Genomic DNA, 14495 nt, shown 5'->3' with positions numbered 1-14495 from the left:
GTTTGTTAGGGCTGCCATAACAAAATACCACAGACTGGGTAGCTTAAACAATAGAAATGTATTTCCTTACAATTCTGGAAACTTATAGTCCAAGGTCAAGGTGTCAGTAGGTTTGGTTTCTTTCAAGGCCTCTCCCTTTGCAGATGGCCGCCTTCTTGCTGTGCCCTCACATGGCCTTTCATCTGTGTGCACACACGTCTAATGTCTCTGTGTCCAAATTTCCTCTTATAAAGACACCAGTCAGATTAGATTAGGGCCCACTATAATGGCCTTGTTTTAACTTAATCATCTCTTTAAAGACCCTATTTCTTTCTTTTTTTTTTTTTAATTGAGCCATCCTGCCACCTGTTGGCAGCTCAGCGGCTGCTCAGCTCAGGCCAGGACTCGAACCGCTGTTGCTCAGAGCTCAAACTCTTGAGCTAGCTCTTAACTAACTGAGCCACTCGTCCGGCCCCTAAAGACCCTATTTCTAAATACAGTCATATTCTGAGATATGAGAGGTTAGGACTTCAACATATGACTTTTGGGAGAACACAGTTTAGCTCATAACATGCCTGATCTGCGTTCTTCAGGCTGCTGAGGATAGACTTGAGGTACGTAAGAGGGGGTAAGGAGTAGGCTGGGGTATTGAGCTTATTTAAATGTGATTTTTGATATCGAAAGGAGATAAATCCATGTGTGTGTTCAGCCTTCCATCTTAATCCAGTCTCCCTTCCTTGTCTTCGCACGTTATTCTATCCATTTTCTGCTAAATGAACTTAAAAAAAGAAATCATCATTGCTTAAGTGTACCTTGTCTCAGAGGCCTTCCCTGACTGCTTCCTTTTTTCTAACTTTATGTGTTACCTCTGTCATTTCGTATTCTAGTGGCTTAATTGTATTGTTTTGTACTAGACAGTGAGTGCCTGATGGTGAGGAATGTGTTTTCATGCTTTTTACCATCAACAGAACATGATATCTGAGACATTAAAAGCTGCTAAGTAAATGCTTATTGAATAACACATGAAAAAATGAATATAAACAGGAGAAGTTTGTAGTTGACACCCAGTCATCAAACTGGCACAACAGCATTACTAGAGAGGATAATCATCTTCCCTCAGGACTACTGGTCTGTGGGATTTAGTTTTCTTAAAGATGTAGCAATGTTTTTAGTCCATAAAAATTGGTGACTGGTATAAAATATCAAATACATTTTACCAAAGGGAATCAACAGAATTTAAATATTTGAGATTTTGCTGTAAATATTTAAGCTGACATGACTGCTCTGTATATTGAGGGATATGTTTCTCTTAAGTCTAGTATGGTAGCATGTTTATTAAGTACTTACAAATTTAAAAAAATAGTAAGGGAGGCTGAGTGGTGGGTTTAACTTCTAAAATTTTAACTTCTAAGATTTGGTTTTTGAGTAAGTAAATATATTTTCATAGTTCAAAATTTAAAAATACAAACGGTGTCTACAACACACCCTGTGTATATAAAATGCAAATAGTGAAGTGTCTCTCTTATCCTTTCCCTCCAGCTACTCAGAAACTGATAAGCTTTGGAGGTTCCCCTTTAAGAAGCAACCTATTTTATTAGTTTAAAAATAGTGTTGGTTTTGTGAATGTATGGTTGGATTTTAAAAAAATTCTGCTAAGCTGGTTACTTGTATCGATGTAGTGTAATGAATAGCTGATTCAATTTTTTTTTTTCCTAGATACATCAAACTACGAAATGGCTTGCAGGCACTTTTGATTTCAGACCTAAGTAACATGGAAGGTAAAACGGGAGATGCAACAGATGATGAGGAGGAAGACGAAGAAGAAGACGAAGAAGATGAAGAAGATGAGGACGATGATGATGAAGATTCTGGAGCTGAAATAGAAGATGATGATGAAGAGGGTTTTGATGATGAAGATGAGTTTGATGATGATGTTGAACATGATGATGATGACCTTGATACTGAGGATAATGAATTGGAAGAATTAGAAGAGAGGGCAGAAGCCAGAAAGAAAACCACTGAAAAACAGGTGTGCATCATGTCTATTATATCATTTCCTAATTTGGGAATTCTTTGGGATAAGTCCTAAACGTATGTTTTATTTCTTAATGGCAAAAAGGAAGTATATATTTATGTTTGGATCATCAGTAAAGGTCTATTTTTTTTCTGTATAAAGATAACATTTATAAACATTTTGCTCTGATTATAAAAGTGACATGTTTATTATAGAAATTAATGAAAAATAAATAAAAACAAAAATATAAAAATCACCCATAACCATAACTCTCAGAGGTAATCACTGGTAATATTTGAATTTATGTGTAATTGTGCACATGATATATTTTAAAAACAAATGTTGGGAGATGAGGATCTGCATAATTCTTAGCCTGAAATAGAGGAATAAGAGAGCGTATTATCCTTGGAGAGACTGAAAGAAGAAAAGGAACAGGGCTAGTATAGAATCCTCACCTGTGGGTATTTCTGTCTATTATAGGTAACTGAATGTGATTTATCTCTTATGGGAAAGCACCAAAAGTCTGGATAAATAACAAGCAGATTGGAAGAATTGAAATAGAAATGGGGAGTTGAGCTTAGTTAGTGAACATATAATAACAATCAATGAATAGATAAATAGGGCTAATAAGGAGAATTTCCCTCTCTGGATATCTTTGGAAGAATACCTCCATTTTACAGGGGGGAGTAACTATATTAGAGGATAATATTTTGGAGGCATTACTGTGGAATTGGTCGGCAAATATTTGTTGAAGCTAGTTTCTTGAATATTACTAATACATTTAACATGGTACATTCCACATACAAACGAATTAAAGTTCAGATTATTAAGAGTAAAATCTAGATGTCAAATGTATTATGCTGTAAAGCGGTCAGTCCTCAAAAATGTGAAGTTGTGAGATAGGTTTTAAATAAATCCTTTGATAGTCACTCTTCCTGGAAATATTATTATTATTATTATTATTATTATTATTATTTTGTTGTTGTTGTTATTTAAGCTGAGCCATCCTACCACCGGTTGGCAGCTCAGTGGCTGCTCAGCTGGGGCCGGGCATCGAACCGCTGTTGCTCAGAGCTCAAACTCTTGAGCGAGCTCTTAACCAACTGAGCCACTTGGCCAGCCCTGAAAAATTATTTTTTAAAGAAGATTGTGCCAGTTCTTCCACTAAATTGGTGGGGAGATTGAATTGTGTTTTTAAGAAGCTATTTGCCCCTTGCTATTCAGATTATGAGTGATGGCTGTTTTGGGTAGCATGATAAGCCAGGTGGTTTTAGCTTGGAAAGCTGTAGGAATGAAAACCAAAATACTGGGGAAAAATGCATACTCGTATGTATCCAGTTGATAGTCTATACCAAGGTTTTTATAAATGAATTGGGAATTAATAAATTCATTTTTAATTTAAAATAGATCTCATAATTCCAAAATATGTCTCATACTTCCAAATAGAACAATAATAGAAAGGAAGAAAGTATAAAAGTCACAGAGTGGAAAGCACTGACAGTCAGGAAACCTGAATTCTAATTCTGGCTCTGTCCCTCTCTTTCTGGATGATTGTAGGCCTTTTCATTTTCTCATTTCTAAAACAGGATTAGATTACATAATTTTTAAGGTCCATTTTAGCTTTAAGACTGATTGTGTGATAACTTTGTAACTGAACAGTTCCTATCTATAAATTTCTATATCTATCTATCTGCTAGTGGCTTTTCTTGTGCTTTGGACTTCTTTATATCTTCTATCAATTGATATTTATATCTTCTAATCAATTGATAAGCAAAAATCTAGGGTTAAATTAAAAAATTGTCTTGACAGCCAATTTACTGTCAAGATATAATGAAATACCTTAGATTTTTATACAGTAATTGTGCACCCCTTAGACAAACGGGGATGTGCATCCAGTATTTTTGGCACCCCTTTTCATTTTGCTTAGGTGGATAAAACTCTAAATGTTTACCTCTTTTAGAAGCAGCAAGGTCAGATTCTAATGACCATTAAAACTGGCTTACATGCTGCCTTTTCTGAGAAGTCCGCACGATATATTCTTTATAAGATATTGATAGCTAATTTTCTTGATTATATTGCAAAGGAATGGAGGAACCTAATGCATTTTAAAGAGGAGATCAAATTGTTTCAATTCAGATGCAATAGGTATTACCACTGAAAGGAATGATCACATGATTGTAACAATGGAAGATAGTTTATATTCATTGAATGAAAAAGTGTCTGCAAAAGAGAAATAAAGTAGTCAAGAGAAGAGATGCCTTAAGAGTAGCATAGGGTTTTGCAGTGGTTCTATGATTTAATTTTTATTTGAAAAATATGAACCTTATTTAAGGTAAATATGAGAATTAATAATGGAAGTGGGAAGAAAAACATTTTGAGGTGTTTGGAGAACATTTACCTAATTAAGAAGTTAACTACTTTTCCATGTCATCATCTTTATCCCACTCCATTTTCCTCCTCCCAAAAAGTTGTTCTTGATCTGACTGATAGGTTTGATAAAGTAACAAGATTGAAATTTATGATATATACCAAATGATGATTTGTTCAGGGCTTTCCTAAGTCAATTCTCAAATATGAATTTCTCAGTTATGAATTTATTGAGTAGTTAGTTCTCAAGTATGAATTTCTTTTCTAACAGTCGCAGAGCCTGTTATTGCTGTGGTCAAAGCTGAGTGATAGACTGTGGTTTAAGTCAACTAATACAAAAATATCTTCAACCCTGCTGGTCGAGACAAGAAATCTTTATGGGGTAGTTGGAGCTGAAAGCAGGTTAGGCATCTATTAAACATCATAGAACAGGTTAGACTGTGGTTTGAAGACATGGATATTTCCCCATATTTTAACTAAGCGTATGTGCTTAAGTCTTCAAAATAGGATATATAGTTTTAAGTGAGGCTCTTTGGTTCTTCTGAAAACATACTTTTGTTTTCTGACAAATGGTTAACTTTATACCAGCTACATACTAATTTTTAAAGGCTCTCTTTCTAAGAGGGTAACCATTTATCAAAACAATCTGTGTCACCAAATGTGTTAGCCCTTTAAAATTGACATTTGTAAAATTTGGGAATGTTAATAATTCAACTTCTTATCCTCAAGGATTTAAAGTGACTGTTTTCCTCTCCTTTCTTTGTGTCTTTTAACTTATAATGACATATGGTATGCTCTAATCATTTTAAAGAAGTGCAGAGTTTGGTGTTCCTCTTGGCCATCTATTTTCTTAAAAACTCTGATTTCCCCAAGCTATTGGGAGAACATGTGCTGATAAGTACTGTTCTGTATATCTTGAGTAAGAAATGAAGAACTAAAAAACCTCTTTAAAGTTTAGTCGTATAGTGTTCTAATAGCTTAAGATTTTCTTTTTTAATCATTTATTTATCTTTGTTAGATGTTTCCTGACATGTTATTTTACATCCTATTTTAATAAAAACAAATTTTTCTGAGTTTTAATAAATTTTTTTTTGAGTCTTTGAGAAGTGTTAAGAAACACAAAATATTGAGAAATTTTTCATCTAGTATTGAGTTACTGAACACAGAGCCTCTGATTGCTCACAGATCTTTAGAGATAATCTACCGAGATACATTATTCTGTAGATTGCCAAAATCTAGTAAATCAGGAAACATTCTTGGTTCAGAACTCTGAAATGCTGACACAAAATGATATTTGGGTGGGCTGGCCAGTCCCTCTTTGCTTTTTCTCTGTCTGTTTCTGCTTTTTCCCTTAGGTCTGCACCTGTTCAGCATTTGTCAGGATGGGAAGAGGAGAAGCAGCAGGGTGAAACTGACCCATTTCTGGTGAGTTTCACTTTGCTGCTCCTCCTGATTATCAGAGAAAGAATTTTGTTACTTCCTATTGGAAAACATCCATCTCCAAGTGAATCTTTAAGATGAGATGACAATATTATTCCTTTAGGATTAACTCATTATTTGTATATGTTTTGTTTACTCCAGTCTGCAGCGGCCCTTTGTGTTGGAGTTGGGAGTTTTGCTGATCCGGATGACCTGCCTGGGCTGGCACACTTTTTGGAGCACAGTAAGATCTTTGTAAAATATCATTCCCCAAATGATATATTTTTTTCCTCCAAATTTGTATGTCTTGATTTCAAAGATAACTAACTGCTTTGATTGAAGTATATGTGTAACAAGAGAAAAGACTAAGAAAAAATCTTTATGCAGATCATAGGTGAAGACTTAATTTTAATTTTCTTGAATATACTTGTTTTGAGAATTAGAATGAAATTGTTTAGAAAACTATTTGAAAATGTAGATTTTATTATTATTCACATATGGTAGGGCCAACAGATCAGGCGACAGTTGCCAATCTCTAGGAATTGAGGCTATAGCCTTTGGTGGGGCAGTCTCTTCCAAGATTAGCCAGGCTCCAAGATGTCACAGCATTAGAAATACAGAAAATAAAAAGGCATGATTAATATAAAACAAAATAGAAAATATTCAATTTAATTATGAATGTATCTAACTAAAACCTGTGTGGATGCTATGCAGTTATAAATGTCTAAAGTATTTGTTTTCCTGAATTACTCATTTTTTACATTCTGATTTTCTAAGCTATTTGAGGGTGAACATCTCACCTTATGAGTTTTTATAGTAATAGTTAATCTGCATGTACCCTTATGTTTACATTTTAACTTATTTACAAATAAATTATATATTCCTTTTTTCTTTAAGAATAAAATGTTTAGTTTTTGAGTATAAAAGTAATATATGAGCATTATAGAAAATTTGAAAACAGAAGTGTAAGGAAGAAAGTAAATACTATCCAGACATAACCATTGTTAGTGTGTTGGTATATTCTCTTCTTATTTCTTTTTGCATATGAGAAATTTCATAATTGATAATAAAAACATTGTCTATATCTTTGTGTTGTGTGCTTTGTGTTTTTTCCACTTAGTGGTATTTATGGGTAGTTTGAAATACCCGGATGAGAATGGGTTTGATGCCTTCCTGAAGAAACATGGGGGTAGTGATAATGCTTCAACTGATTGTGAACGTACCGTCTTTCAGTTTGATGTCCAGAGAAAATACTTCAAGGAAGCCCTGGATAGGTAATTAACTCAAAATGTGTTTTTATTTTAATTATCTAATGACACCTTAAAAATTGAAATATTGGACATTGTTCTATGGTATTTCTTTTCAAGCAGTACTGTAAGTCTGTAGAATTGTCACAACACTTTATTTGAAGAAAAGAGTAAACTATTATTAAATACACCTTGGCTCTTAGTCTGTAATACTTAGTTTTTGTATTAAAGATTAAACTGAAACCCTTAAACATCTTTTGAGTTTTGTAAGTATTGTATTCACTATTCATTCATTATTGCAATTAGTCTTTCTAATTTAGTAGAAAGTGTGGAAAAACAGAGAAGCAAAAAAAAGGATAAGATTGTTCCTTAATTTTATAATCTAGAGATAACTATGGTTAATGTATTGGTATATAACCATCTATACTTTTTGCTATATCTGGGATCATATTGTTCATATCCTTTTATGTTTTTAAATAAGATATATCATTTTTACATATATAATTTATAAAACATGATTTTAAGTGATTGTGTATTATTTACACTGTACAGAAGTACCATAATCTGTTCAACCAGTTACATATTACTAGATAGTTGAGTTGTTTCCAGTTTTCTAGTATGGTAATATAATCCTAATCCTTATGTACATCCTTAATTATTTCTCTTAAGTTCTAATAAGTGAAGCAGCCGAAATAGCTCAGTTGGGAGAGCGTTAGACTAAAGATCTAGTAAGTGAAATTGCTGAGTATATTTGAATGTTTATTTTTCAGGCTTTTTTTGTAAAGCTTTTGATATTCACTGAAAAATTGTTTTCCAAAAAGTTTATATCGGTACATTAGTAGACTTTTCCATATCATATTAGATATGACTTCAGATTTGAAAAGTATAATGAAACCTCTTGAAGGCAGAGATATTGGTCTATTTTTGTTGAGATATCTCCTGCATCAAGAATTTGATATATACAAGGCATTTGTCGATGAATTAATACGTTTCCTTATAGAAAAAAATTACTATAAAATCAAAACAGAAATGATCAGAAAAACTCAAAACTTGGCAAAGACCTTGTTTTCTTAAAGAAATTGCCTCATCCCTTAAAAGATTAATTTGACCTGGAGAACTCTTTTGGGTAAATTCCTAGAAGTTGAAAGCATATGCCATTATCAATGGAATAAATATTTAATGTGTTTCCAAACCCCTAAATTAACAACTTTTTTCCAAATACAATGCCAAAAATCCCATTGAAAGGGACATAATTACTTTGATAACATTATTTATAATAGGATACAAAATGGTGGTTTTTCTTCACTAACCTATAATATGGCTCTGTCTGCCTGTGTTCAATGAACTATTTTATAGCTGTTTTTTGTTTTTTTTTAAGATTTTATTGAGGAATTGAGGGAGGGGAACTGCGCTGGGGAATCGGGGGAAAGGGAACAGACAAGTTGCTGTCCTTTTGTTCTTCAGTCTAGTTGTGGAGGACGTCACTTCACTGGCCCATGTTGGTATTATCACTGCACTCTCTCTGGGTGAGGCAGATCAGTCGCCGGCCTCTGGACGGCCGCTCACGGCGGCTCTTGGCAGCTCACACGGGCTGCTGGCCGCTCATGCTGGCTGCCAGCCACACATGGTAGCTTATGGCAGCCCATTGTAGCAGGGGCTGCAGTCCACGCTGTCGCCGGTGACTCACGGCAGACCAGCTCCAGGTTGAGCTGTTGTTCACCTCAACCTCTTAGCTGTAGAGGTCACAGCATCACTGGTCCTAATGTGGGGATCTGAACCGGGGCCCTGCTGCTCAGAGCTGGCGTCCCAAGCCAACTCTTAACCAATGCGCCACTTGGCCAGCCCAGTTCTTACACTTTTGATTTAAGGGTGGCTTTGGGAGATCAGAAGATATTTACGCATTTATTTCTACTAAAAAAAAAAAATGCTACTGGACTGATAAGAGAAATTAATAAGAATTTCAAATCATGAATTTGTGCCACAAATAGTGATAGAGCATAAGTATTTCATGTACTATAATAAATATGATAATAGCATACTTATATAGTTAGTAAGGAATAAAAAGTCTTTGGAACATTTGCAAAGGACTCATATAGCATGGAGTAAATGATGGTATTTCTTTTTTTTTAAAGATTTTTTTTTTAAAATTGGGGAATTGGGGGATGGGAACAGCACTGGGGAATTGGGGGAAGGGGAACAAACAAGTTGCTGTCATTTTGTTCTTCATACGTTGCTTCACTAGCCCAAGTTGGCACCATCATTGCCCTCTTCCTGGGAGAGGCAGATCAGTCGCCGGCTTCTGGATGGCCGCTCACTGCGGCTGCTGGTCGCTCATGCTGGCTGCTGGCTTCACACGGTAGCCCATGGCAACCCACTGCCGCAGGGGCTGCAGCCTACGGCGTTGCTGGCGACTCACGGCAGCCCAGCTCCAGGTTGAGCTGTTGTTCAGCATCTTAGCTGTAGAGGGCAGTGTCACTGGCCCTCATATGTGGGATCCGAACCGGGGCCCTTTGGCATCCCAAGCTAGCTCTTAATCAATGCGCCACTCGACTGGCCCATGATGGTATTTCTTATAGGTTAATAAAATCCAATTCCCTCAAACAGGTCACATTTTTATCGGTATCTTGGATCATTTAAGTAAAAGTTGAGGAAATGACTAAATTTTTACTCTAGTAAGTAAATGAGGATGGAAGCTGCTTCTGCCCTGGTGCCATTTTCAAATTTCAATAAATTTGAACTTTGTTTTATAAGTATTTCAGGGTGAGGGCAAGAAACATCAAAGCCCAGGACATCTACAAAGTGGAATATCTAACAGGAGACCCTCCTCATAATAAGCTGGTACTCCAAGAGACTTCAACCTTAGGTTGAGGAAATGAATTAGCCATCTTGAGGAATTATAGCCTACATTCAGAATTCCTGAATCTTCTGGTGAACCTCAAGCCTTGGTTGTGATTTAACATGGTCCAGAAGTGATAATGTTCTTAGATGCCCAAGAGAAGCAAACACTAATCCTCTCTAGAGGAAAATGCATTCATTCTAGGCCTTACATTGTTCCTATAAGTAGTTTTTCAAGTTAAATGACCAGCATTCAGTCAAACATAAGCTGGCACACAAGAAAACAAGACAATATGAATGAGGATAACAGAAAAAGATTTCTAATGCCTTAGAAATCTTATATATTGGAATGATTAGACACATATTCTAAAAATGATTATACTTTCTGTTTTTAAAGAAATAGGAGAAGTTTAAATATAGTTTGCAAGAAATAGGAAACTATAACATGTGACCTATAAGATTTTTAAAAAACCACAAAAAACATCTTGAGATGAGATATGATAATTGAAATTGAAAACCGAATAGTCAGGTTTAAGAAAAGAGTAGATATAGCTGAAGATAGAATTGGTAAACCAGAAGACAGGCCAAAAGAAATCTCAAAATGTAGTATAAAGAGAAAAAAAGATGAAAAATAACAGAAAAAAGGAAAGGAGGCATAGAGAATAGAGCAAAAATATTTGATATATATATATATATATATATATATATATATATATATACTTGGTATCCTAGAAGGAAAAGGAGAGATTAAAATGGAGTAGATACAATATTTGAAGGGTTGATCACTGGAAATTTTCAGCAGTATCAAATCACAGGTTAAAGAAGTCTAAAAAATCTAAAAGTATACATGAAAATAAATCCACATGTAGAAAAGCTTAGTGATACTACAGACAGCCAAATATAGAAAATCTTTGCCAGGTAAAAGGGCAAAATCATTTCTCATACAAGGTAATCTCAGTAAGGTAAACAGCTGATTTCCCATCAGAAACTATGGAGGCAAGAAGGCAATGGTATGACACATTCAAAATGCTGAAAGAAAAAGATTATAAACCAAGAATTCTATATCCACCAAAAATATTCTTCTAAATGGAGAAATTAAGATGTTCTCAGATAAATGAAAAACTGTTTGCTACTAGCAGATCTTCTCTACATGATATTAAATAGAGTCCTTTAGACTGAAATAAAAGGACACTCAAATCCACATGAAATAATTACTGTTTGCATGGTATATCTTTTTTCATCCTTTTATTAGTGTTTTTTGGTGTTTATAATCTAAAGTGTGTCTCTTGTAGACAGCATATATAGTTGAATTGTTTCTCTACCTATTCTGCCAATATCTGTCTTTTAATTGGAATGCTTAATCCATTCATATTTAATTTAATTACTGATAAGGTAGAATTTATGTTTGCCTTTGCTATTTTCTATAAGTCTTATGTCTTCCCCTCTATTCTTCCATTGCTGACTTTTTGTTAAAAATATATTTTCTAGTGTACCATTTTAATTCCCTTTTCATTTCTTTTACTATAGTTTTGTTATTAACTAACACCTGAATTTATAATAATCCATTTTGAATACCAACTTAGTTTCAGTAGTACATAAAAACTTCGCTTTTATTTACCTGTTCTTTCTCCCCTCCTTTGTGCTATTATTGCCATACAAATTTTGTCTTTATACATTATATGCCTATCAACACATATTTTTAATTTTTGCTTTATACAGTCAGTTGTCTTTTAAATTAGATAGAAAAAAATTACAAAAAGTATATACTATCTTTTATATTTATCAATGTAGTTACCTTTACCAGTATACTTTACACTGACATTGAGTTCATGGAAATGTATGCAAGGTCAGTGCTATAAAACTATGGTGGATAGATGACTGGAGGACTTTCAAATGATTACTTTACTTTGAAGTCATCACTACAGGTGGTCTACTTGTGCCAGTTGGTTGCCATTGGCTACCTTGTGGATGTTGTTTGTGTTTGATCCTCCTTGCTTTTGTATGTGACTTTAGTTTTTAGAATTAAATACAAATATTCTATTTTTTAATTTAATTCATCAAAAGTTACTCAACCCATCAGTTATACCAAGTACTGAAAAGAAAAAATGTTGACAATATCTTAATGAATGTCTAGTAGTAGCTAGTTAAAAGTTTCTTCTCAGCTCAAGCAAAAGTTAAAAGTTAACAAAATATTGTAGGAAGTTAATTTTTTCCATCATTTTACTTTTGCTGGGAAAACTAATTTTTAAAAATTTGATTGTATTGCATTATATAAATGGTAATTTGCATATATAATTTGATACATCACGATTTATGTAAGTAAGTTACATTAAATAACAATTACAGTTATAAAATTTAGTGAACTATTACTAGCCTTTCAAATTTTTTTAACTTAAGAATTTTAATTATTTGTAACCATGCATTGAATAAAAAGAGTAAGCTTATCGCTTTTTATATATAAAACCACAGATACACATACAGTATATAAGCAGACCATGTATCTGTGGTATTAAAATTTCATAGTGGCGTGATTAGGAGAAAATTTCTGAAAAGTCTCCTTAGGGTTGATAATGGAAAAAAAAAATCGTCAAGAAATACTGGTCTAGAAATACATATATGGTTGCTAAAACTATGAAGAAAAGCAGAGAAGTGATTACCATAACATTTAGAGTGTTAACTCTGAGAGTAAGGTAGGTGTTGGGTGCTTCTAGAGTTCTGACGGTAGTTTGTTTCTTGGCCTGGGTGGTGGCCACTCAGGTATTGACCTTATAGTTATGCATTAATCTGTATATTTATGTTTTATATACTTTTCTGTGTGTTATATTTAATAATGAAAAAAGTAGTTTGTAGACTAAAATATAAATGTGCAGAATACTGTTTAGACTTTACATATACATGATTATGAACTAAATCTCCAACTTAGTAAAATTTCTTAATTACAAAGTAAGATGTTGACTGATGAAAAGCTTTCCTGAACAAAAACAGAAATGCCAGGTTTTTGGTTTTTTCTTTTAGATGGGCACAGTTCTTCATCCATCCACTAATGATCAGAGATGCAATTGACCGGGAGGTTGAAGCTGTTGATAGTGGTAAGAGAAGTGGTAACATATGCCTTACCACTTTTTCCTTTATTGAACCAGTGATTTAGCACATTTATCATCCTTTATCACTAGATCATTTTATCTTTTTTTTTTTTAAACGCCCTTTTTTTTTTAATTGGGGAACAATGTTTTTCTAGGATCCATCAGCTCCAAGTCAAGTAGTTGTTTCAATCTAGTTGTGGAGGGCGCAGCTTCAGTGGCCCATGCGGGGATTGAACCGGCAACCTTGGTGTTATGAGCACTGTGCTCTCTAACCAACTGAGCTAACTGGCCGCCCCCTAGACCATTTTATCTTTAATATCATAAAGGGCTAAATTGAAATAGATGTGTCATGTTTATTCCTGAAGCCGTTAAAAATGTATAATTCAGTATAGATTTGAAATAAAATCAAAAGGATGGTAGATTTTTGTTTTTTGCAGCCTTTGTTTTTTGAGGGTTTTATAATAGTGACTTAACTTGCAGGTCAGGAGTCTAATTCTTAAAGCTAATACAGGGCGAGGCAGATCAGTTGCAGGCTCCTGGATGGCCGCTCACGATGGCTGCTGGCTGCTCACGCTGGCTGCTGGCTACACATGGTAGCCCATGGCAACCCACTGCAGCAGTGGCTGCAGCCTACACTGTCGCCAGCAACTCCAGGTTGAGCTGTTGTTCAGCATGTTAGTTGTAGAGGGCAGTGTCACTGGCCCTCATATGTGGGATCTGAACTGGGGCCCTCTGGCGTCCCAAGCCAGCTCTTAACCAATGTGCCACTCGGCTGACCCTGAAAACACATTTTAAGAAAGGAAAATACTGTATTAATGTATACTGATAACAAAAGATGAATACAAGTCACATTTGACTTCTGCAATTACAAGAGATGCTCAGAGTGGTTATCATCAGTGTCCAGACACTTCTGATTATGGCCAACTACTGCTTGAGCAACATTAATCAAAATGTTATCATCTCTTAAAATGTGAATAGATATTTTTGGCACCCCTGGTATTTTATTATATTTTGAAATATTATAAAGAAATAGAGACACACATATACATATGTGATATATGATATATACATATACACATACGCATACAATAAGTAGTTTTGGATTAAGATGAACTTAAGCTAAAAGCTGTGTTTTTTGTTTTTGTTTGTTTTGGATGACGAGAGACCTATATTTCAATTTATGATCTGATATAAATAGCTAGGTATATGTTATTAGTCATTTAACCTTCTGAATATGAAGAATTCACTTGAGTTCAGGGAGATGGGGAAAGCGCATAATTTTTTTTTTTTTTTTAGCTGAGCCATCCTGCCACCTGTTGGCAGCTCAGCGGCAGCTCAGCTCGGGCAGGGCATCGAACCGCTGTTGCTCAGAGCTTGCACTCTTGAGCGAGCTCTTAACCAACTGAGCCACTTGGCTGGCCCAAGCTCTTAAATTTTAATTGGTGTAATAAACTACATTAGTATTCATGAACCAGTTTTGAAAGCTCGGTAATCAGTTATTATTTTCTTCTGTTCAGAAGTGATGTTCAGGTCTTTCTTATATCATTCTTG

General features: G+C 34.5%; 1 protein-coding gene across 1 annotated transcript in view; it reads left to right on the top strand.

Annotated features, from left to right (window-relative positions):
• Nucleotides 1-14495, top strand: part of NRDC (nardilysin convertase) — a 67934-nt gene that overhangs the window by 18843 nt on the left and 34596 nt on the right. The window contains exons 2-5 of the mRNA XM_019625935.1: nt 1696-2008; nt 5942-6023; nt 6900-7053; nt 12877-12950. Coding sequence (XP_019481480.1) covers nt 1696-2008; nt 5942-6023; nt 6900-7053; nt 12877-12950 — 623 coding nt within the window. The remainder of the gene's footprint in view (nt 1-1695; nt 2009-5941; nt 6024-6899; nt 7054-12876; nt 12951-14495) is intronic.

The sequence above is a fragment of the Hipposideros armiger genome, unplaced genomic scaffold (genome assembly GCF_001890085.2).
Source record: "Hipposideros armiger isolate ML-2016 unplaced genomic scaffold, ASM189008v1 scaffold_646, whole genome shotgun sequence".
Classification (NCBI taxonomy): domain Eukaryota; kingdom Metazoa; phylum Chordata; class Mammalia; order Chiroptera; family Hipposideridae; genus Hipposideros; species Hipposideros armiger.
Note: the sequence above shows the minus strand (reverse complement) of the source record. Positions and strands in the feature narration are given on the sequence as shown.